We start from the raw sequence: 22,951 nt of genomic DNA, 5'->3' as shown, positions 1-22,951 counted from the left end.
GCGATGGGCGGGTACAGAATAATTTTTGAATTCCTGGCCTCTCACTGCTGACACACGCTGCTAGCCCACTTGTTCTTTTATCACCTTTTATCCCCCCTTGCGTATGGCTATTATCTTTTATTGACGAAAACAGTATGGCTATTATGATCGGTAAAAACTCAACCTATTTTGCAAGAAACTGTACTCCCTCCGTCACGTCACATATTAAGTGACTCAACTTTCAACTTTGTTTAAATATGGACGTATCTACTATCTATATACTATCAGTAAAAACTCAACCTATTTTGCAAGAAATTGTACTCTCTCCGTCCCATATTAAGTGAGTCAACTTTGTCTAAATATGGATGTATTTATATACTTCCTCCTTTCAGAATTACTTCTCGAAATATTACATGTATCTAGACGCTTTTTAAACATAAATACATCCATATTTAGGCAAATTTGAGACAAGTAATATTGGACGGAAGGAGTACTAAAATATGTCTAGACACGTGCAATGTTATGTCAGTTATTTCCGGACCGTGGAAGTAAAAAATACCATCGATGTCGGTCTAACAAAATTACAGCGTCAAAAATGAGTCAGCCTCGCTGGCCGCGCGGTCTATTATTCTATTCCCCCTAGCAAAAGCAGATTCCATGCTGCCCGGAGAATAATGGTACAAGCCGCATCTTGTACCATGGTTAACCCTAATGCTGGATGATTAGCGCCGGGCTGGTTTTAGCACGCATCCACATGTGCCACATGTCAGTCATCGAGCCCCTGGTGCACCAGGACCATGGTCCCAAAGAACATTCTCCCTCTGTATCAGATCCGTAACATATCAATCGAGTAGTGGAGGATCGAGTGTCACATGGTATCAGAGCCAGGTTGATTTCTCATCTCGAGAAAAAAATCTGCCGATCTCTCTCTCTCCCGAGTTTGGCAGACGACGGCTGTTGTCTGACGGTTGCTGGCGGCGATTCCGGGTGTTGAGGCGTTGGTGGTTGGGCTCACTCATAAAATTCCATCAGCGTGTTCCACTGGCGGCGGCGAAGAGTGTCACCTGCATCTGTGGTGAGCTTGGCGGCGCAGGCGACACGATTTGTTCGGATACAAATTGGGCAGCCAGCGAGCGGGTCACGGGCTCTTCGTGATTTGTGAAATCCCAGCTTGGCGGCTCGATTCGTGTATCAGCGGAGGCGTATCGTGTTGGCGGCGGAGGCACTTCTCTTGTGCGGCGGCACGGCAGTCGGGGAATTGTGGGCACATGGAGCAAATCCACTCGGCAAAATAGCTCCTCGGCCATCCCTTAAAGGCGAATTCGCTCCCGCGAGGCTCCTTTCGCTGTGAATGGATCCTGCCTACAACGTGCGCGAGAAAATATCTGAGAAGCACTTTTGGACCTTGATGCGGAAGGGCAAATTGATGGTGGGCCGTTACCTGTGCTCATTGAGTATGAGTTTGATTATGTGGGTGGGGCTCACAACTTATCCACGACAGCTATGAAAAAAACAGATACCTGACAGGTGGGTCCAACAGCTCCCCGCTTAGGAAAAGAACAGATACCTGACAGGTGGGCCTGACAACTTATCCAGGTCAGCACGATGAGCACGAAATAACCCTTACAGGTAGGACCCCAAATAATTTCCACGTGGCGCTTGGCCCCATAAGAATGAGCGTGACCGGAACAACACCGTACTCGCGTGACTGTTTCCCCTGTTCTTTTCCCGTTATTTTCCGTCCCCCTCTTCTCCGGCGACGACGAGGACGACTTGCACGGCGGCTGCGCCGTTTGTTGACCAGAACCATGTCACGTGGTAGCTCGTCTTCTCCATCCCACGCCTGGCCTCAATACGGTCCAGTTCCCCTTACCCGCTGTACCGAATGCCCGCGGGAGGAGCAGCTCGTGCGGCTGACATGCAAGAAGGTGGACACCGGGAACTATGGGCGCGAATTTGTGAAGTGCGAGAGCCGGCCGAAGCCAGGAAAGGTTAGATTTTGCATCTAACATGCTTTTTTGGCTCGAATTTGGCATTTCCGTTCCGTTCACGATTAGGGTTCGCCCCCTTCCCCCTCCAGATCTAGAAGAAATGCAGCTACTTCTCTTGGTTGGATGCGTACGTCGAGAAGCTACAGTTCGAAGGGGTGGATTTGAGCAGCTGGGCATTGCCGAAAGTTGATTCCCCTTCGTTGTTTGGGGCAGAACAGCAAGGTGTCGCAAATGCCACCGCCAGTGGAGTTGCTGCGGAGCTGAAGATGCTTAATTCAAATCTGCGCAACTTGGTGAAGCTTAAGCAGCAGGAAATGATGATGCGTGATGCCTTCTATGTGTGTGTCGTTGTAGTGATGTTGATTTTCTTTGTCCTTAAGGGGATGTGATTCTTCAGTTCGATCATAAATCTATCAATTTGTACTGAATTGATGAGGGTTCACTTAATTTAGGGGGCTCAGCAGTTCACTTAATTTAGGGGGCTGAGCAGAGGATGGATTTGCAATTGATGCGGGGCAATGATTATGATTTGTTCTAATGAAAGTTGTATTGAACTGTATAGTAGGACACGCCACCGAAGGCGTAATCCTAAGAAGCAGTTTTCAGGAAAGCCACCAACAATGTACCGTAGGACACACAAACCGAAGGCGTATTCCTAAGAAGCGAGTTCTGAAAAACCGCCTTCCGTAGGACAACAATGTACCGTAGGACAATGAAGGCGTATTCATATGAAGCGTATATGAGAAAATCCGGCCTTCGAAGCTGGAGAACAGGTCAAGTTAAAGCGTATATTTCAGAAAACGTGTTTTTACACAGAACACGTAATATGATGACGCGCAATCCTCCCGTTCACTAACAGGTGTTAAAATACCACAGTTCATTAGTAGAAAACCCATCTTCCATTAACACACAGGATCTAAGAATAGTAGAAGAGCATGTTCGTAAAGAGCTAGTTCATACGGGACTCGGATCTAGCGCGACTAGAAACTAATACTAATAATGAGGCCTTCGCAGAACTCCTACTCATCGTCACTGGAGATGTTGATGATGCCCTTGGCAACGTCATCGATGCCGGAGATTGAGCGACTGGTGGCGTTGTCGAGGTTGACGTCATCTTTGCGGTAACGACGTATGTCGTCGTCCACCTCGGTGAGCTTCGACGCCTCGACGATCTGGTCCAGATCCGAGTCGATGGCAATGTAGTCGTCGTTGTGGCCGATGAGGCCCCTGCAGTTCGTAAGGCGGCGGAGCCCGCGCTTCCGCCCCCTCTCCGAGAGGGCAAGTCGGCGGGCTGCGTCATCGTCTGCCGAGGCACCGCTCATGCCTTGGCCGCTGTCGCCGGCCGTGCCTTTCCCTACGCCGGCTCCGGCGGGGGACGCGCTGCCACGTCCCCGGTGACCGCCACTCCCGCCTCGCCCGCCGCAGAGAGGGGAACGGCGCCCTGAACGGCGGACGGGTGATCCGCCCGGGGAAGAACTGCCTTTGGAGCAATGGAAGTACTTTCACATTTTTGTTTGGGGAAGGGGGAGAAGAACGGCTAGGTTTTGGGCTGCCGCATAGATTGAGGCAGATGATGTGCTTATAGCCATGAGAGGAAGCAACGGAAAAGAGAGTGGGCCCTGTTCATTTAAGATGAAATGAAGAAGACAAAAGAAACACTCAAACTGGGCCGAGACAGAAGTATAGAAGCATCGCAAGCATTCAGAAACAGAACAGTTCTAGCACTCGTAGATATGCCATGATAGGGCCACATTTGGACACACAGATGCATCCTTGTAGGACGCCATGAAGTGCATGCAAGATGACGTAGCCGATCAGTCGTCGCCATCGAACTCGATCACCACCGGGGCATCCTGCTCCCGCTCCTCCGGCTGCTGGGGCGCCGCCGCCGGGGGCTCGGCGTAAGCCAGAGTGCGCTGGTGGCCCGGATCTGGCCAGCCACGGTGTAACTCGTTGTCGGTGTAGACGTTGTAGAGGGTGAATGCGATGAACTCTGCACCCACACCAGTAGACACGGCCAAGCAGGAACGCCGCGTCGTAGGGGTTCTCGAAGGTGACGATGACAGCGGTGTTAATGCCGGCGGCGTTCTGAAGCTGCTGCAGTTGGAACATGTTGGGGGCGGCATCCGCGCCCAAGTGCCTGAAGCCGGCCAGGAGGAACAACCTGGCAAACTCGAACGGGTTTCTCCAGCGTGAGATCGTCCACACGCGCAGCGTCCTCTGCACCTGGACGCCGGCGGGGTAGAGGGGCTTCGGAGTGGTGTGCGGCGGTATCCACGTCGTGCCGTTGTACGCCATTGCAATGGTGGCATCGCTTGTTGTGGCCGTGTAAGATGAAGTAGATGTAGTAAGAGTGGTGCGGCAAAGTTAACTGGCCATAATCGGTTTAAATAACGCAGGGGAAGAACTAGGGATCGGTTTGCATGCATGGGTGGGCAATTGGACGCGGATTGAATCCCTTGCCGCTGCGTGCACGGCGGCGTGTTGCAGTGCAGGGTGCATGGGGAACCGGCACGCATGCCCGCCAGCCTTGGCTTGTTTCTCGGTGCAGCAGTGCCATTACTCGGCACTGGTTAACACGTCCTTCTGAGTTGAAAAAAGTGAAGATTGTGTACCAGCGCTATTTGAATGGACATAGCTGACATGAGGAAGATGGGTGTCGTAAAGGCGCCATTAACCGGTTGGTAGCTCTTACTCGGCTACGGTTGTCACGTATATTTCTTAGTTGAAAATGCTTTGATGGTGCCCCAGCGCCATTTGAATGGACGGAACGAAGATGAGGTAGGGGAGCGGCCTGACAGAGGTAGGAGGGGTAGGATAGGCACCGGAGGCGCATGCACAGGCGGCCTGGTCCGGTCAAAAAGGATCGCCCGGAAGCACTCGTGTCCAACCTAGAGCAGACACGTGCCCACTACGCGCCAAGAACAACGGACAGCTATGTCACGTGATGATGCGTACGAAGCTAGAAAACAAAGAAAATGGATAAAACAAAGTTGACCGGTCCGGGAAGGAATTCGGTATCAGGGATTCTTTATGTATTGGAAGCGAACCCTTCAAAATATTAGCTTTCATTAGGACAATGTTTTTGACTTGATGCGATTCTAGTCTAAAAACTTCGATTGGAATTCAAAAAGTGTAAAAACCTTGCTTGAAATTCAAAAAGTGTAAAAACTTCAATTGAAAAATGCTAAAACTCCGCTTGGAATTCAAAAGGTGTAAAAACTTCGCTGGGAATTCAAAAAGTCTAAAAACTTCAATTGAAAAGAGTGAAAACATCGCTTGGAATTCAAAAGGTGTTCGAATTCAAAAAGTGTAAACACTTCATTGGGGATTCAAAAAAGTCTAAAAAAACTACGCTAGGAAGACCTAAAGTAATGAAACTTCTGTTCGAATTCAAAAAAGTGAAAAAACTTCGCTTGGATTTCAAAAAGCGTAAAAACTTCGCTTGAAAAGTGCTAAATCTATGCTTGGAATTCAAATAGTGTAAAAACTCTGCGGGGAATTCAAAAAGTCTAAACACTTCACTTGAAAAGTGGGGAAACGTCGCTTGAAATTCAAAAACATTGGTGTTTACCCCACCCCCCCACCCCCATGGAGCATCGTTTGCTTGGAAAACTGACCCCGACCAAGCCGGCCACCTCACCACCCGAACCAGACTAGACATGAAGTTGTGAAGGGTTCATTTCGAATTTACAAGTACAAGTCATTTTTTACAGCTTAATCAGTGCGATCCTGCCGCGATTTCGCTTGAGCAGCCGTCGGTGGCTACTTGGTGGGTCATCAAACAACAGTTTGAAAGGAAAAAAGGAACTGCCATTAGAGATATTGAGGTTTTTTCTATTTTAAAGCTGAAAATATAGCAATATCTTGCTCAATTCTGCAAGAAAGGTGGTCGTAATGGTCCCGGCATATTTTTCATGGACAGCATAGTACATGTAAATGGTTGTGTGCCCGTTCCGTGATTTTTTGGAAGTGTCTTTATATATACTATCATTTAAATGAATATCTTCAGACTTTTTGGGAAAATGGTGGATTTGAACTACAAGTATTTGAAACAAGGCTCGGTTTTTCAGGGGGAAATAGTTTTGGAATCCTTATCACATGAATGCATCATGTGAACATCAACGGCGCAAATTGGTGCACATGGGGGCATTTAAACAAGTCGCCGGTTTGAAGTCCAATTTGAATTAAATGTAATAATACAAAAAAACTTTTCGGAAAAATCTCAAACTTGGCATGTCGTTTCTATACGACGTTACGATGTTATGGAAAAAAATTTGGAACATTTTGAATAATTTAGGTGGTCGGATTGGTCATTAGTTTATGATTCCCCAACAAGGGCTTGACATGAGCTCGTGTATCTCACAAGGGTGTAAGGCCAAACAAGGGTCTTACAACTTTTGAATTTTTAAAAAATTTAAAACTTTCTATAAAGTTTCCTTTAAGTGTAAGCATTGAAAATATGCAAAAAAATAAATTATTTGGGCTTGTAAAACGGGTTAAAAACACATTTTAGCATCGAAATTAGCTTAATGCATTATTTGAGTAACAGAGAAGGCATTTTATCTTAACGCTTCAAAACTATTTTTCACCGATGGTTCACCTCATTTAAAAGTTTTTGTGTCAAGAGACTAACATTTTTTGAAGTGTTATAGTATATACTAGCAATTAAATGAATATATAGGCAGTTTTTGGAAATTAAGTCTAATAATAGGCAGAACGGATCAAAAATTCGTGGAACTCCGCGTGGTGCACTTATTTTCAACCTAGTTTTCGATTAAAAAGTTTTGACCCATTTGGAAAAACTTGGCAAAAATAACCCCTTTTTGGAGCTCAAGTGTACAAGTTTTTCGGTGTTTTTGGATCCAGAATCCTGACCGACTACGGAGCCGCACCTGAGCCGCTAACCGAGCCCACCGAGCCTCACCTGGTTCGGCATGTGATTTTAGTTTGCACTGGGCCGCCCCACAACTCCATATGACTCGGCATGTGACTCCACATGTGACTCGGTCGCAGGATTCACATCACCTGCAAGTTCATTTTGGATGGGCGCTTCTACGTGCTCCCTCGCAGCAGGCGATGCCTTCCTTTTTGGCTTCGAAGCCACCTTTTTCCTCAGAGAAGGCTTCATCTGTTCTGCAGCCCCAACTACTGCCTAAATTGCCGGATTCTCAACACTTGGAAGTTCATTCCTCACCACGTCATTTCGGATGGGCTCTTCTGCTTGCTCCGACACACCGGGATGATCAAGGGTTTCTTCTACCTGCTCTAACTCTACTTGCACTAGTTCCATCTGGGATGCCATGACCTCATCTTGCTGCCAAACAACACTTGTTCCTTCATGATGATTTTGGTGAAAATCATCAACTTCAACATACTGGTCCACAAAATCTTGCGGCCATGCTTCATCTTGCCCTGCTCGATGTTGATGTGTAGGATTCGGAATTCCCCTGTGGTTCCTCATCCTTCTGGCCGGCCAAGAGGGATCAAGCACCAGGGGAGGTGGAGGCCCATCATCAACAACCTTCCTCTTTCTGCATACAATTAACGCATGCAAGTAACTTAACATGAGTTCTCGTGTCGTGCGGAGTGCATGCAGTGACTAGGTCAATTCTTGCGAATACAGTTAGATTTGGGAATACTGGATGTACCGTGTGCGTACAATCCACACGAGTTCTCGTGTCGTGCGGAGTGCATGCAGTGACAGAGTAGGAGCACATGACTCACCGTCGTGTCACAGCTCTAAAAGCATGTTATGCTAAAAAACTATTCTTAATCTCAACTTTCAAATAGTCAAATACTCACTCCGTTTCATATTAAGTGATTCAAATTTGACCAAACATGAATGTATCTATAGCTAAAATACGTATAGATACATGTAATAGAAAGTCACTTAATATGAGACAGAGAGAGTACAAAGTACATACAGAGTAGCAGAATTAAACGGATTTAATTGTAAGGCAGTACCACAGCAAACCAAACACAACTACTCGCTATATTTGGGTAGATGAAAACAGCAAGGTTGCTTGTAGCTCAGTGTCGATATGAATCATCGCTGGTTCTCCCTCCGGCGGGCGTAGCGAGTCCTGTCGTTGTACCTGGGCCGGTCCGAGGCTCTCTGCGGCACAGGCTCCACCCTCCTCTGCCTTTCTGGAGATCTCTGCACAATCTCCCCGTTCACGAACAGCTCCGCTGCAAATCACCCCCAACCAAACATACACCAAAATTAATTAAATCACAATCTATCCCTTCCTCAAACACTGTCTCCAAAGGCTTTCATCACTACAGCCATACAAGTATTACAAACATCGATGGGCATGTAATGATGTAACACAAGGCATAGATGAATGCAACATTCTTCTTGAAAAAAATGTGGTGGTGTTTCGTAAACAGTAACTTACACTAGTTAATGTGCGTCTCTAGGACAACGGACTGGTAAAATGGCACAAATTAACATCATGCATACCAAGACAGAGCAGGAAAACCACGAGCCTTACCATCTACAAGTTCATTAGCAATCAAATCAAAGATACTGTCCATAAGGCTGCATAGACCAACCAAGATGGAATAATTTAAATTTTACTCCCGCCGATCCATAATAAGTGTCTTGAATTTAGTACAACTTTGTACCAAATTGTTGGAGGGAGTAATATATTGCAAGTCTGCAACCTTTACAAATCTAAAATGGATTATGATTTAAGGCACTCATAATTTCACAGAGAACCCATTACATAAATCCCTTCCATAGATGGGGTATCAAATCAACAGGAATTATTTTCACTTAAAATTGCATGTTGAAACAATAAGCAAAAAGGCACCAGAAGATGGTTGCCGGTTTCATATGATATGGCTAGAATTACCTCCATAGTCCTTGTTCTCAGGGTCGACATAGGAATCAGGGAGCACAAATAGAACACCAGGAATCCCTGCAGTACAACAGAATCTAACAAACGCATTTAGACAACACTCCCCACTACCAGAGGGAGAAACAGGTTAGCTCTAATTTTAGATGTAGACAACATGGGCACCTTCGAGCTTGTTGGATGTCTCTTCGTCAATCTCACACCCGAACCCAAAGTACCGCTCACACGAGACGTTGTAAATCTTCTTCTTGGCTTCTTCCTCGCTGCGAACATCCAAAGATAGAAACGATGCTAAGTCATAAGGCTTAAATGGACCATTACTTGACAGAAACTCCTAGTAAAGTAGTTTTCTAGCTCAGAGAAGACAGAGTTTGTGCACCAGGCAGACATGGCCACAAGTTGCACATGACTAAACACTATTCGATGCTCCGATTGTGTACAGATAACTGGAATAGCTCTAAAATGGATACGCCGCTAAGCGAACACAAGCAAGTGCAGAGATGCATCTCAATCCTTTGAGAGAAGTGAGACCGAGCCGCTCTTACGACAGGATCATGACTGGAAGCAACGAGAAGCGAAGTGAGGCGTGTGCGCTACCTTCCGAGAATCTTGGCGAGAGTCTGGATGTAGCAATCGATCATCTGCTGCTTGGTGGCGCCCTCCCCGCCGGGCTTGTCCATGACGATGAGCCAGTGCTCGTAGTCGCAGCCGGGGAACAGCGGCGCCATCTCCGAGGGCGCCCGGTCCCCGCCGCCGCCCCCGGAACGGGCGGGAGAGTACCCGTCGCCTCCGGGCCGCCGCGCCATGCCGCGCGTCGCGCCGCCGAGGCGGTGGAGGAAGAAAGAGGAGGAGGCCGCCGGACGCAGCAGGTCCATCAGCGGCAACGGCGAGGAGCGGCCGCCGCCACGCATGAAGGAGGAGGAGGAGGAGGAGGAGGAGATGTGGCGGCACAGCAGGAGGCTGCGGGACGGGGAGGAGAGCAGCTTGCGAGCCATGGCGGCGGCGGCCATTGGAGGAAACCCTATGTAGAGAGGAATGGGGATCGAGTAGAGAAGAAGACGCAGTCGTCGCGGGGGGTTTATAGAGACTGGGTTTAAGCAAAGAAGCTTAAATGGGCTTTTCTTTTCTGCTAAGCTTAGATGGGCCTCGTTTTTCAGCCAACTGAAGCCCATTTGAGTTATGACTTGAGAATCCTCTCAAAAAAAGTTATGACTTGAGAAAGAGAGAGCTTCCCTCTCAAAAAAAGAGAAAGAGAGAGTTTCAGGGGTGGGAAAGAAGAAGAAGACAGGATTAAACAGTTAACAGTTAAAACACCAACTCTTGATTATAGTACATATCAACAAAAATTAATGATGGTGTCAAAAGAATTAGTGAACTGTAAATGAAACAAGGAAGAAGAAAAAAAGAACACTGTCTCAACTCCTTGTGAGTGCAAGTTGATGCAATGCTTCAGTGACTAAATTAATGGAAGGGGAATTCCTCCAAAGAAACTAATGGGGAAGAGGATAAGGAAAAAGAATCAAATTAATAATCTGCTGGCCAATGAAATGAGATTAAAATCAGTTGGTTTTCTTGTTGGACGAGTCGTCCTCCGAGGATGTGTTGTTGTTGTTATTGTTGTTGTCGTCGTTGTTGCTATCTTTACAGTTGCTGTCACTGGTATTGTCAAGGTCAGGAACTATTGCCGCCGCCGGTTCGACATGCGCCAGCCGAGCCGCGCCAATGACCTGCTCCGGTAGCTCGTCATATGTGTTCGCCTACACGAAACAAAGTTATTGTATTGATAAGATAGGACAAGACTTTTCTTTTCTTCCATGATCCATCTACTCATGCTTCAAGTTCAACATTAGCATTGTGGGATCCCTTCATGGTTACCTGTATTAGGAAGGCCATGTCAACTACTAGTGTTGTGACAACACCAAAAACCAGGCCCAAAACCCCGTTGGCCACCGCAGATGAACCAATATCAACATCCACCTGCACAAACAATCAACATTTGTGGCCTTGTTAAAATGGAAAATTGTAGCAATCAACTTTCATAGGTAGTTATTAAATGTTCTGAACTACTTGAATTCATTTGAAGTATAAATTTAAATTCATGACTTACTTCCAAGTATCCCGGAGCACGAACATAGCTGCAATCGACGGCCTTTCCCAGCAAACAAGGGGTGCTTCCAACACTCTGTCGAACTATCCAAGAGCCCTGAAGATTGTTTTTTTTTTGTGTTGCCAACAAAGTCAAAGTGAAGATGAATAGGACAACACAATATATAGTCACATGACTAATTTCTGCAAAAAAACAGACCTTCGGAACGGCGGGTATGAGCTTCAGTCTGCTATTACGGAATTCATCATCTCCATCAAAGAAGCGTTGTAGCAACGATCCTTTTTTCAAGGAGCTTGTGACGAAATACATCACTAAGCTGTAATGAGTTGATCCAGGAATCTGCAACGGTGAAACTATTAGCTTTCACCAAAAAATATGTATTCCCTTTTGTAATGAAGTTTTCGACATAAGTCTCCAGTCAGATGAAAAACACCCCAAGATAACCAGGCCATCTTTCAACTCACCTGTATGTTGGCAACAAATGTATACATCCCTTTCTCAGCAGCAACCTACAAAAACCAGTAATGAGAATGATGAAACAGGACCGCATTACTTCACTCTTTTTTTTTTCGGTAAGCATTACTTCACTCTTTGGTACTACTTGAGATATGATAGAAGCAAGCATGAATTCCTCAGTGGTTCTGTTTACCTGAGCAACACAGCCTTTCTGCCTACCAACATTATCCATACGCTTGGTGTCCTTAAACCAGTCAATGGCCGCAAGCTCCATCAGATAATTTGGTGCAGGTATCTGAAATAACTCTAATGTGAATGTTCTTTTTATCTAGTACCCCCTCCGTTCCATAATTCTTGTCGAAATATTACATGTATCTAAACGATTTTTATGAATAGATACATCCATTTTTGGGCAAATTTGAGACAAGAATTATGGAACGGAGGGAGTAATATATATGATTCATAGTACTAAAATGGAAGATTTGGACCTTTGATTTGTCAGTAGGAAAGTTCTTGCTACGAACTTTAAAGAGTGTGCTATCAGGTACTGTCCAACAGTTGCGGCTTTTCTCCTCCGGGTCACGACGAAGGATGCCCGAAAAGCAAGATAAGTCGATTTTTTCGGGAGGCTCGTCTGCCATGATGTCAAGCTATTACCGTTAGAAAAAAAAATGAAATAACACCTGCCCTGGGAACTTGACAGCACATATGAAAATGCAAGAACTTAACATAGATTAAACAAGGAATCACACCTGTTCGCTTAGCATCACTGTCAGATTTGTTGGTGTCTTCCTGTAAATTATTTTGATAAATGTTTATTACCAAGTGAGGAAACACTTAAAAAGCTTGCATGAGGTAGACTGCTTAATTTGTCACTGGCAGGTGGAGTATAGGATATGTAACCTCTATATTAGCTTCAGGAACTTGGTAGTCCTCATCCTCATCAGATTCTTCATCAATTATCCCCATGGTTTTACTATCTGACTGTCCTCTATCTGCTGGTTTAGTCTTGGATTCCATTTCTGGGTTCTTCTGGTTTTTCTGCACCGTAGATGGATCAAACATGTTTTCCATCACAGGAATTCTTGGAGTTATATGGAGTTCATCTGTTTGTGAAAAGTATTCACGTAGCCCTGGCAACAATCGTCAATTAAAGCCATAAGTGCCAGAATGAATTGGCCAATACATTCATTATAACAAATAAACTATAGATGAATCTAGTAGATGCTCATGTTTGCTAATTAATAGTAAGGGGGAAACCATTGCCAGTACCAGCAACACAGTTCTGTATCTGCAGCAAAGAATGATACTGAAAGGAGGGGGAGTAGTTGAGTAACCATCCTCTCAGATCAATTTGCATAAGGTGTTGAACCTGAGTACGGGGTCTTCCGTTGCGACACTTGAGAGGAGAAATCTTGAATCCCCCACCTGAACTAGTAGGAATTTCAGAAAAAGAAGAAAAGGAGTATTACTTGAAGAATCCTGTCAGGTTCAATTAAAGGATTTTCAGATGGCCAGAAGGAAAACTTACTTTCAATAAAAGCCCTTACATATCCTCGTTGGCGGCCACAGTTTGGATGCTCTATAGATCGAAACAGCACAACTGTATGCGTGTGTAATAAACATACAGTGTCAGCCAGAAGGAACTACAGAAAACAAGATGAGGAGACAAGCAGGAACATGAAAAGTTCACCATAGCTTCCATCATCATTGCGCCGCCAGTAGCGAACGTAACAAAGATCCCGAGGCCAGACTAACCTGCATGTTCCAATGTAGGATGGAAGAGAATGTAAGTTAGATGATCCAAAGTGCTATCAGCATGAAGCAAAATTGAGTATTCCTCCGTCCAACAAAAGATGCCTCAAGTTTGTCAAATTTTGGATGTATCTAGACATGACTTATTGTATAGATGCATTCAAATTTGGTCAAGTCAAAGTTGAGACATCCTTTGTTGGACGGAGGGAGTAGGATGTTTGCGACATGCTCAAAATAAATAAATAAAATAGATTGTGTAGGAGGAGCTAGCTAGACAACTTTTAATTGACAGGCCGAAGAAGCAGGAACCGAAATTCAAGTCGAGCGAGCGGCATGGTGAAAATATATGGGATTACATAGAAGACAGATGAAAACATGTTGATATGTGAGGTTACATTGGGCACCAGTGCAGCTGCAACCTATGATAGAGTATTGCAGTGTGACCATCAACCTCTTCAACTAGGCTGCCATAGCGAAAGCTACAGTCCCACCTAAATTAAATTCGAAATCAGCATCAGTAGGTAGAATGGAAAACTAAGCAGAAAGGTCAATAATGCAATTGCACATACTCATATCTTGTTACGTCCATGCTCATCACCAGCCCAAAAATGGCTTCGCATGTGGCTTCCACTACACCCACAGCCCTCATAGCTCGGCTACAGCTTCTTGCCTACAGATGCAGAATTAATCTCAGGCACTAACTCTCCAGCTAGCAGTTAAGAAGATTGCTGCACAGGGACTACATACAAGGTAATCAACTTCCAAAAGTTCTTCGAAGATCCGAAGTCCTGCCAGCCAGTGACAAATTAAGCAACCCAATTAGTCCTCCTCCCCAAGCAAGGGTTAATTTATGACATGATTATGGAAACTTGCCATTGTGGCATCTAAGTAGTCGCCAATTCTTCTTGGAGGAAAATTGGATTGGTTCATTCTGATTGGACGCACCACCAATATCAGGCTCCTTGGTCCAGTCATGAATTGATTCAGGGGGACCTAGCACCAAAAAAGCCGTTTTCATAGCATTCAAAGAACATGAAAAATCAAAACTCTCCTAGCTACACCAGATTAGTGTAGATCGACTTCTTACCATTCCCTATAGTTGTCCTACGAGTCAAAATCGGTCGTTCTTCTTCATCTTCAGCTCTAAATATATGTACGCAATTTATAGTCAAATCAGAGAGAAATTAAGGTATGGTAGTACGAGATAATATAAGAGATCGATGGAATGTCTGCACATACGCGCTGTCATGGTCTGAAAATGAGAACTGTCCTCCAAGATCCATGTCGAAGTCCATTGAAGCAAAGGCCTTGCGGTCTTTAGCTGTCATGGAGTCCTGCTGCTGCAACAATGTAGAGATGTGACATACCGAAAATAAGTTCTAAATTTTTTGAAAACCGTATTTCTAAGTTCCAAAAAAATCTGTAAACTTTATTGAGAAAAGGTTTCATTTGTGGGCTAATTGGAAAAAAAAAAGTGCATCTGAATGAAGCGTGCTAGTATTTGCTATTATAAAACCACAAATTTGACTTTTTTTGTGTTGATCACATGTTAAAGATTTTCTTCCATGAAATTTCACAGATACGTACAAAACATCTAAGTGTACATTTCTAATGTTTTTCAGAATTTGTGAGAACTTTTAAATATTTATTTTAAAATTTCGGGCTCTAAAACGCTGCACTGTGTGATATATATATTTGATAAAAACAAGCAACCGGGAGCATTCGTTGCCATTTAGTATTTTTTTTTACTACAATCAAAATGATCTCAGCTAGAGTGCCACCCATTACCTTAAATTCGCGATAAAACATGAAACTAAACGAAAAGAAAATTCTCTTGGAATTCAAGCATTTTTTTCAGCCATGTTAAACGAAATCGTGTAGTTAAAAAAAGGACGAATCAATTGCATTTTTTCCAGGAATATGAGAAAAAAGGAGGGGAAGAATCACTGCACCTGATCAATGATGAGCTCGATCTTATTTTTCCAGGCCAGCGCATCTTCGATATCATAGGCACCCATCTGGGAATCAAATTCAGCTATATATGAACAAACCTGAATTATGCAAAGAAAATAGAGATGCAAAAGAGGGCTCTCAGGTTTTACTAGAAACAAACCGTGATTTGGTGCTCCTTCTCCTTCTTGTTATAGACGCATAGGACATAGATCATCTGAGAGAGAAGAAAATAATCCAAAGGGGATGAGAAAATGAGAATAGATGAAGAAAAATGTAAATACATCTTTTGGGGTGGGCCGCAGAGCCCAAAGAAAGGACCTATTGGGCACTATGGTTTGAAACTAAGCACTATGGTTTTGTTGTTCTGCAGGTCGGAGACATGCAAAAGCAGGGGATATGCGAAGCGTTCAAGGTGAAGCAAGCCATTATCCTGTCGGCAACCGAGGCTGCAGAGATGATTCTCAGGGTCGATGAGATCATAACTTGTGCGCCGCGCAGGAGAGAGGACAGAATGTGATGATCTCGCGAGCCGTGTGTTCAGATGCAGAACTATGTATGTTGCCATGTTTTGCTTTGGGGTGTTGCGGTCCACGAGGTGTTTTGAGTTGACTACATTGTGATTCTGTTATTCACCGACCTCCCCAAGCAATTGGGACTTGCTTTGAACTAGCTAATGTTCCTTAGGCTTTCTCTTTTTTTTTGTTTGAGAGAGATAAAATGTTCTGTAGGCTTATGTTGTAATGCCGTAGCCTTTGGGTATTGAATTTCCATGTGCTTATCTTATTTAGTGATCTGCATTTGCTCTTGTCGATGTGGAATGTACTTGGGGTTAATTAAGCTAAGCAGGCAGGTAGATGGTTAATGCCTCGCGCTCTTGTTACAGGGCTGTTTGGTGTACCCACTCGTTTGAGTTTGAAACTTCGAAGCTTTGAAAAGTATTCTGGAAATTTCGTTGAATTTCCAAATGTGTGATAGGACATGTAAAAATATTTCTCTACGATGTGCGAAATGCTTGAGTTAAGAATGGATTATTGGTTACCGTTCGATTGGTCATTAGTCTTCGTTTTCTTAGAATCCTTGAGTAGAACATCTACAGCGAGATCATTCAACACCCAGGGAGAAACGGCTAGCAAACTAAAGACTCACTTGGCCATGGTGTGTTTTAAGTCCTCTATCTTCAACCCTGCAATTCCCGTCAATTAGCAGCGACTTCAGCGGCACCTGCAATTCATTTTGCACACATTTTCCTTATCAACATTGTATGCCACTGCATTATACTCCAATTCAGTTAGACTGAAAGAAACAAACAAAAAAGCATGATAAAAAAAACACTTTTGTTGGCATCAAGCCATCAATGCATAATTTGCCAATTTAATTTGAATTCCTGCTTAATGATTTGCATGATCCATGTACATTACCATGTTGTCCTTGGGCTTCTTCTTGTAGTAGGCGAGCAGCTTGGTCTCGAGCACGAAGTATCGGGTATGGAAGAATGACCTCCCGATCTTCCTCCGGCCGTAGCGCACCATCCACCCTTCGTGCTGCACGGCGTTGGCCGCCGCCTCCCTCATCACGGACGCCGCCAGGGTGGTGTTTGCGGCGGTGGCGGGCGTCTTGCCGGGGACGACTAGCTCCCCGCTCTTGTTCCCCGTGGCGACGCCGGCGGCCGCCGTCGCGGCGGGGTCCCGCATCGCGAAGGTTGCCGCCTTGGCCATCTCGGCGCTCTTGGCCGTCGCGGAAGAGGAAGAATACGAGGCGGCGGCGGAGGAGGAGGCGTCCCGCCTGGACGCGGAGGAGCTGAGCATGGTGGTGGAGCGGCGGGCGTAGGTCCGGACGGAGCGGGCCGCGCGGCTCCAGGGCGGATCGAAGGCGGAGGAGGTGGCGGTGGCGGTGGTCGGGGTGGGCGTGTGGTGGGTGGTGGCGTCCTCGACGACGACGGCCGCGGCGGCGTGGTCGAGCGGCGGCGGCGGCGGCGGCGCCTCTCCGCTCATCTGGAACCCATGGATCGATCGCGCTCACGAGATAGGGGGAGGAATGCGAGTGCAGCGGGGCGAGAGAGGAAGGAGAAGGAAGATGGATGAAATTCAATGGCTGGGCGAGAGAGCCGCGCGCGGGTGCTTTTGTTTCGTGTTTCGCGGCCATGCCGGGGAACTCGACAAGAAGCCAGGACAGGGGCGACATGTGGAAGACATGGGGTGAAAAGGTGATTATCTGTTCTTTCCAGGGTGCTTTTCGAGAAATGTGCGTTTGGGCCTGATTGTTATAATACTCTTGGGCCGGCCTTGGCTGGGCTGGGCTGGGCTTCTCTTAGTGGCAGCTCTGTTCCGAATCGCCGCCGCCTCCGCTCTTCTTCCTCTTCCTCTTCGTGTCTTGTTGGCGGCGGCTTCAAACTGGAAAGCTTGAGCTAGGGTTTCGCCTTATCCCCTCTCCCCAGCCGGTCAGCGCAGAGTAAGCAAGCGGAGAGAAGAGAGAGGGAAGATGAGCCGTAGCCTGGGGATCCCGGTGAAGCTGCTGCACGAGGCGGCGGGGCACGTCGTCACGGTGGAGCTCAAGACCGGCGAGGTCTACAGGGGCTCCATGATCGAGTGCGAGGACAACTGGAACTGCCAGATCGAGAACATCACCTTCACCGCCAAGGTACCTTATATGTTCATTTGCTTCCTTCTCCCCTGGATAGAACCCCGCTCCCTTGCTCGCCCTTCAGATCGGTGCCGCCGCCGTTTCCCCTTCCTCGTTTGACGCGATGTGATTGCCCCGTACCAGGACGGCAAGGTTTCGCAGCTGGAGCACGTCTTCATCAGAGGGAGCAGGGTCAGGTTCATGATCATACCCGACATGCTCAAGAACGCCCCCATGTTCAAGCGCCTCGAGGCTAGGATAAGGGTCAGCAGACTCCTCCACCTTCTGCTCTTTTTTACTGTTTACTTGTATTTCGTTCTGCTGCAGATAGTACATCATACATGTTTTGGTTGCTGATTCCTCTTTCTCCCACTCGTGCAGGGCAAAGGGTCAGCTATTGGCGTCGGTCGTGGCCGTGCCGTTGCAATGCGTGCTCGGGTAAGCACTGCTTTGCTTTGTCTGTATTTTACTTTGTGGTTAACCCAACCCGATAGCACTCTGATTCAGTGGGTTGAGTACTGCTGGAATATAACAAATGTTGATGTCTGGATCAAACAGCCTTAGCAATCACCATGCCTGTATTCAGAATTGCTGTGTTGCATATAGAGAATATCTCTAGTTAGTGGAGGTGCTTACAACCATGTTGTCGTCCTTGTTCTAATTGCTGACTTGACGATCCATTAGTTTCATGCATTAACGTTAACTCTGTTCACGGCAGCATTCAGTAATGCTATGATTTTGAGTTATGTAGGCTGACGGATATTTAATGAAATCAGTATCTGACTACTGCGTAATCTAAACTGTTGCATTAGGAAAATTTGTAGTTGGTTAAGCCTTTTAAATTAAGATGAGAAGAATACATTCCTGCTCTGGACATTTGCAGTCTATGTTATTTTAAAGCTGACAAGGTTATATTTTTCATGTCCCAATTAATGTCAAATCTTCCCTTGGATAGACGCATTACTTGCTGTATAGGTGGATTGCAATACCATGTATCTTTGTTTTTCTTTAGCTGTGGATTAGTATTTATGCTCCCTCCAATCCATGATAATTGTCTTGGATTTAGTACAAAGTTGCACTAATTTTGTACTAAATTCAAGACACTTATTATGGATCGGAGGAAGTAGTATGCAAGCCAAAACCAACACCTATGTTAAAATTTACCATAATTATTTCATTATTTCCTACTACGGAGTATTACATTTTATCCACTGTTGAAACTAGGGATCTCGAATCTTCTGTCTGGAAAATACTTTGTGATGTTAACATTTTATCCAAGGTTGGAACCGGGAACTTGAAATCTTCTCTCTGGAAAACATATCGTGGGATGCCTATAACAATGTACTATCAAAATTTGATCACTAGAACTTTGCTAGTTAATACATTCAGATTACTGCTGTGTGCTATCAACACTGATTCTAAAATTATAACCATCATCTAACTAGCACCTATTTATGCACAAAAAAATGAAAATAAACTGAGCATATTTTAGCTTGTTCATCCTTGGCTTTTTTTTTCTGTAAAAATGATGTATTATTTATTTTGCATAGATTGATTGATGTTCCTAATTCTTTTACCTACTGATGCAGTCTGCTGGTGGCCGTAGCGGTGGTCCTCCTGTTGGAGGACGAGGTGGTGCGCCTCCTGTGAGGCGGTAGATTTATCCACAGCACTGTTTGAGCTGAGCTGCTACCTGTTTGAGGAACTCGCAGTCTTCGCTACCAAAAAATAGCTGGCAGCAGCCATGCTCGTGAGCTTCTGTACCTCCAGTTTAGTTTGTCTGTTGCAGATTCGATTTCACTCCTGGTGTCTTTAACAGATGTATTGCTGTTAGCTATAAGCATGCGACTTGAATACTCGATAGCTCGAGGCTGTCATTGGAATGAATTATCTCATGTGTATCCTGGAGCTTACTGTGAGTTAACTTGAATCGGTTGCTGCTGAACTTAGAGAGATTATCGATATGTACCGAATGGTAGTCATTCATGCAAAAAAGAAACAAATCAAAAATTGCCTGGTATCTTTTAGCTCCATGTTAGGTGTAATGGAATATCTTTGATTGCGAATCAGTAGACAGTTGCCTATTCAGCTGTTGTACGGTTGATACTTCGCCTAAATCTCAAGTTTAGGATATGCAAAGATGCATTTTTCGTTGCACATCATCATCATCTTTGAGTATACCTGCGTTGTTCCACTAGGCCTGCACCAAATAGCAAATGATATTTCTAATAAAGATAATCATCTGCAGCCACGCACAACTGCTGACATGGGTGTAGCTATGATATCAGAATTCCATCTTATCCCTGAACTCAAAAGTAATTTCTCCCAAGGAACATCAAAAGAGTAACAGAAAGCATCAAAGCAAGATTTATTTACGTTGACAAAGCAATCAAAGCAAGGAATCACGGTAGAAACTGTGCTGAATGGCGTTGGACATTGAAGGCCTGATCAAACTGGATGGCACGGTGGAACCTGGTCCTTGTTGTGGCGCTTGGGAGCACGGACGCCGGCGTGGGTGAGCATGGCCCAGATGTGGGTGATGAACTCACCGCCATTGCTGAGCGCCAGCGCGTGCGCCTCTGGCCCCGCAGACGGCCTTCGTGCGATGAACACGAGCAGCTCTGCCCAGAAATCCAACAGCATCTCCCACACCTTCTCGTCCTCGTGGATTCTGCCGCCTTTTTCCTCCAGTTTCTTCCCCAGATGGACGCCCTTGGCCATGTCTGACTTCTCCGCCGCCACCTCCTCCCTGGCCGGACAAAACTTCATCAGCCGCTCACGGCGGTGCACTGTGGTGCAGCAGCTCTGGAAGAAGCTGTTGAGCTCTGCCTTGATCTTCTTGTACGCCTCCTCTGTGCACGCCTCGTCGTCTGGCAGGAGCCCTGGCTCGTAGGCCACCAGGTAGGCGCAGTACCTCGACAACGTCAAGGCAGCCTGGCCGTTGGGAGGTAGCGGGTGCTTTTGCCGGTCCCTTGTCTCAAACAGCGCCGTTGCAATGTGCCACACGATGATCACCGTGGCGGCACCCATCTTTTCGTTGCAGGCCCACTCGAGCTGAGCGAAGCCATGCCTGGCCAATGAAGCTTTGCCATTGCTGAAGTGGCCGTAGCAATTTGGGCTGCAACCGGCGGCGAGGACGTCCTTTAAGGCCTTGATGATGGCCACCTTGGCATCAGAGGTGACAACGGCATCGGGGAGCCCGACGAGACGCCTCTTGAGGAGGCGGGACACGAGCATCCACACCCGACGCGGATGGAGTTGGTGGAGCTTGAGCATGGTGACCTGGTGGACCTTGATGACTGGGCGGGAGCGGTGCTTAACCCACAGGGTGCCCTTGACGACCTGCCGGATGTGCCGCTGTTGGCGGAGCGTCGGCTTCCGAGCGTAGTTGCAGAGCACAGAGGCGACAAACCAGTCGGAGAGGAGGTACTGCATGAACTCGTACGTCTCGACGGCGAGGAGGGTCAGCGTGAGGAGGAAAGTGACGATGAGGTCTGAGGATGAGCAAACCATGCCGACGAGGAAGTCCACCTGGTGGACGAAGCACTGGTATTGCACAACCATGTCGATGGACAAGCCGATGAGCCCCCGGAAGAGGGAGCCAAGCACGCTGAAGATGTCGCCGTTGCCGGTGACGAGGAGCACGGTGATGCAGTAGAGCAGGATGAAGGCAATGGAGAAGGCGAAGTTGGCCACGAAGAGCTTCGGCTTGGGCAGTGCCAGCGGGATCACGGCTTGGTAATACTCGTCCAGGAACCTCAGCTCCAGCTCCACCACCTCGAACGCTCGCTCGGCGTTGGCGGCCTCGTCCTCCTCGCCACCCTCGAGGGCGAGGAGGCCCAGAAACACAAAGTTGCGTGCCTGCGGGGTTCTGGCCTCCGCCATGTGGAAGTGCTCTATCTTCCGTCGGAGAAGCTTGAAGAGGGCAAGGGCGAGGCAGATGTTCTCCAGCTTGCGCTTCCTGTTGTCATTGTACCGGAAGATGACGTCGTTCTCAGCGAGATCCCAGATGTTGCACACCCGGACCAGTTGCTCCGACTTCTTGGCCTCACCCTCGACACGAGGATGAGGTGCAACGTCGAGAATGTCCTTCACTTCATTATCGTGTATCTCGAACCCATGGGGCTTCACCTCCCTCTTGAGCCGGCTTTCTCCCATGACCACGTAGTTGCAATCCTTCATGACATTTGAGCCGAGTGCGTGGTCATCTTCGTGGAGCACCTGCCGCCCGGCGTCGACGAGCTGCACCATGTAGCCGGAGACGAGGGCAGCATTCTTGGCGAGGTCGAAGGAGCCCTTGGCAAGGTAGATGCAGATGGCACGCTTGCACATCTTGGCAACGCTGAAGATCCAGAGGATGATGAAGAAGGACTTGACGGTGTGCACGTGGACATAGGAGTAGACGAGGTAGCCGATCCACACCATGCGTGCGGCCTCCTCGACGGCGTCGAAGAAGCTGTAGCGCCCGACGCCACGCGCGAAGGCGTCGCCGGCGGGGGCGACCATGGCGTAGACCTTCTTGCGGAGTAGCTCGACGAGGAGCATCCAGAGGAGGATGAGCTGCGCGCGGGGCTGGTTGGACTCGCTCTTGGCCTTGGAGAACATGTAGGACATGAAGGGGAGGAAGAGCGCGAAGGTGGCCCGGAAGAAGATGCAGGTGGCGGTGGAGTGGCCACGGTGGCGACCGGAGAAGCGTCCCAAGACGCCAACGACGAAGAGGGCGGTGCCGAGAAAGGTCATGAGGATGGTGGTGGTGACCATGAGGCGCTCGGTGGTGCGCATGTCGGCCGACACCGTGAAGCTGGCCACCAGCGTGGCGGTCGGGGTGGTGCACACCGTGCGGTTGTCGATGATGATGTCACGCTGCGTTGAGGCGCCAACGGTGGCGGCAGTGGCGGCGGCGCTGGAGTTGTACATGGCCGCAGCCACCGCTGCCCGGCTCGCCACCAACCACAGCAGCAATATGCCCTTCATGATGATGACAAATTAACAATGGTGCTTCCATTGTATCGTAGTACTTGCTGTATATTTATAGTAGTTTTTGGGTGACATAAAGTTCTGCTGTCTCCGTCCTCGCAGTAATGAAGCTGGCACGCCACGGATCGATGCTCTTGTGCGTCTGGGGCACGAATATGAAGCTCTCTGCTTTCTACAGCAGCTGTGCCCAAGTCTTTAAGTATTCTCAAAGTCATTTGGTGAGCAAAGAATATATGCCTTGGTTTTTCGTT

At 47.0% G+C, this 22,951-nt stretch overlaps 4 protein-coding genes across 5 annotated transcripts; 1 reads left to right on the top strand and 3 right to left on the bottom strand.

Moving 5' to 3' along the window:
* Window positions 1-7,760: 7,760 nt before the first annotated feature.
* LOC100845907 (multiple organellar RNA editing factor 2, chloroplastic) lies at window positions 7,761-9,894 on the bottom strand. Its single transcript, XM_003570716.4, has 4 exons — window positions 9,431-9,894; window positions 8,999-9,096; window positions 8,831-8,896; window positions 7,761-8,162 (listed from the first exon to the last, which is right to left on the bottom strand). Exons 1-4 carry the CDS (start codon window positions 9,841-9,843, stop codon window positions 8,020-8,022), a joined length of 720 nt encoding a protein of 239 aa, XP_003570764.1. The 5' UTR covers window positions 9,844-9,894; the 3' UTR covers window positions 7,761-8,019.
* A 242-nt stretch (window positions 9,895-10,136) lies between these two features.
* Window positions 10,137-16,730, bottom strand: LOC100845599 (protein ENHANCED DISEASE RESISTANCE 2). Of its 2 annotated transcripts, none has more exons than XM_024462007.1 (22): window positions 16,523-16,730; window positions 16,251-16,325; window positions 15,265-15,318; window positions 15,104-15,169; window positions 14,391-14,491; window positions 14,239-14,294; window positions 14,025-14,144; window positions 13,899-13,939; window positions 13,721-13,821; window positions 13,547-13,642; window positions 13,090-13,154; window positions 12,928-12,999; window positions 12,669-12,824; window positions 12,300-12,529; window positions 12,149-12,188; window positions 11,885-12,030; window positions 11,590-11,691; window positions 11,405-11,449; window positions 11,139-11,279; window positions 10,941-11,036; window positions 10,709-10,810; window positions 10,137-10,590 (listed from the first exon to the last, which is right to left on the bottom strand). In XM_024462007.1, exons 1-22 carry the CDS (start codon window positions 16,673-16,675, stop codon window positions 10,393-10,395), a joined length of 2,256 nt encoding a protein of 751 aa, XP_024317775.1. In that variant the 5' UTR covers window positions 16,676-16,730; the 3' UTR covers window positions 10,137-10,392. The 2 variants fall into 2 exon arrangements, with proteins under 2 accessions (XP_024317775.1, XP_003570763.2); XM_003570715.3 differs by having other exon boundaries at window positions 14,391-14,488.
* Window positions 16,731-17,397: 667 nt separating this feature from the next.
* Window positions 17,398-19,681, top strand: LOC100821324 (small nuclear ribonucleoprotein SmD3b). The gene is made up of 4 exons (XM_003573703.3): window positions 17,398-17,741; window positions 17,868-17,987; window positions 18,105-18,161; window positions 19,313-19,681. Exons 1-4 carry the CDS (start codon window positions 17,583-17,585, stop codon window positions 19,379-19,381), a joined length of 405 nt encoding a protein of 134 aa, XP_003573751.1. The 5' UTR covers window positions 17,398-17,582; the 3' UTR covers window positions 19,382-19,681.
* A 304-nt stretch (window positions 19,682-19,985) lies between these two features.
* LOC104583897 lies at window positions 19,986-22,727 on the bottom strand. Its single transcript, XM_010237906.3, has one exon. The coding sequence runs from the start codon at window positions 22,695-22,697 to the stop codon at window positions 20,172-20,174; it is 2,526 nt and encodes an 841-aa protein (XP_010236208.2). The 5' UTR covers window positions 22,698-22,727; the 3' UTR covers window positions 19,986-20,171.
* Window positions 22,728-22,951: the final 224 nt, after the last annotated feature.

The sequence above is a fragment of the Brachypodium distachyon genome, chromosome 3 (genome assembly GCF_000005505.3).
Source record: "Brachypodium distachyon strain Bd21 chromosome 3, Brachypodium_distachyon_v3.0, whole genome shotgun sequence".
NCBI classification, from domain to species: Eukaryota; Viridiplantae; Streptophyta; class Magnoliopsida; order Poales; family Poaceae; genus Brachypodium; species Brachypodium distachyon.
The sequence above is the reverse complement of the archived record's forward strand: the minus strand, read 5'-3'. Positions and strand labels throughout refer to the sequence as shown.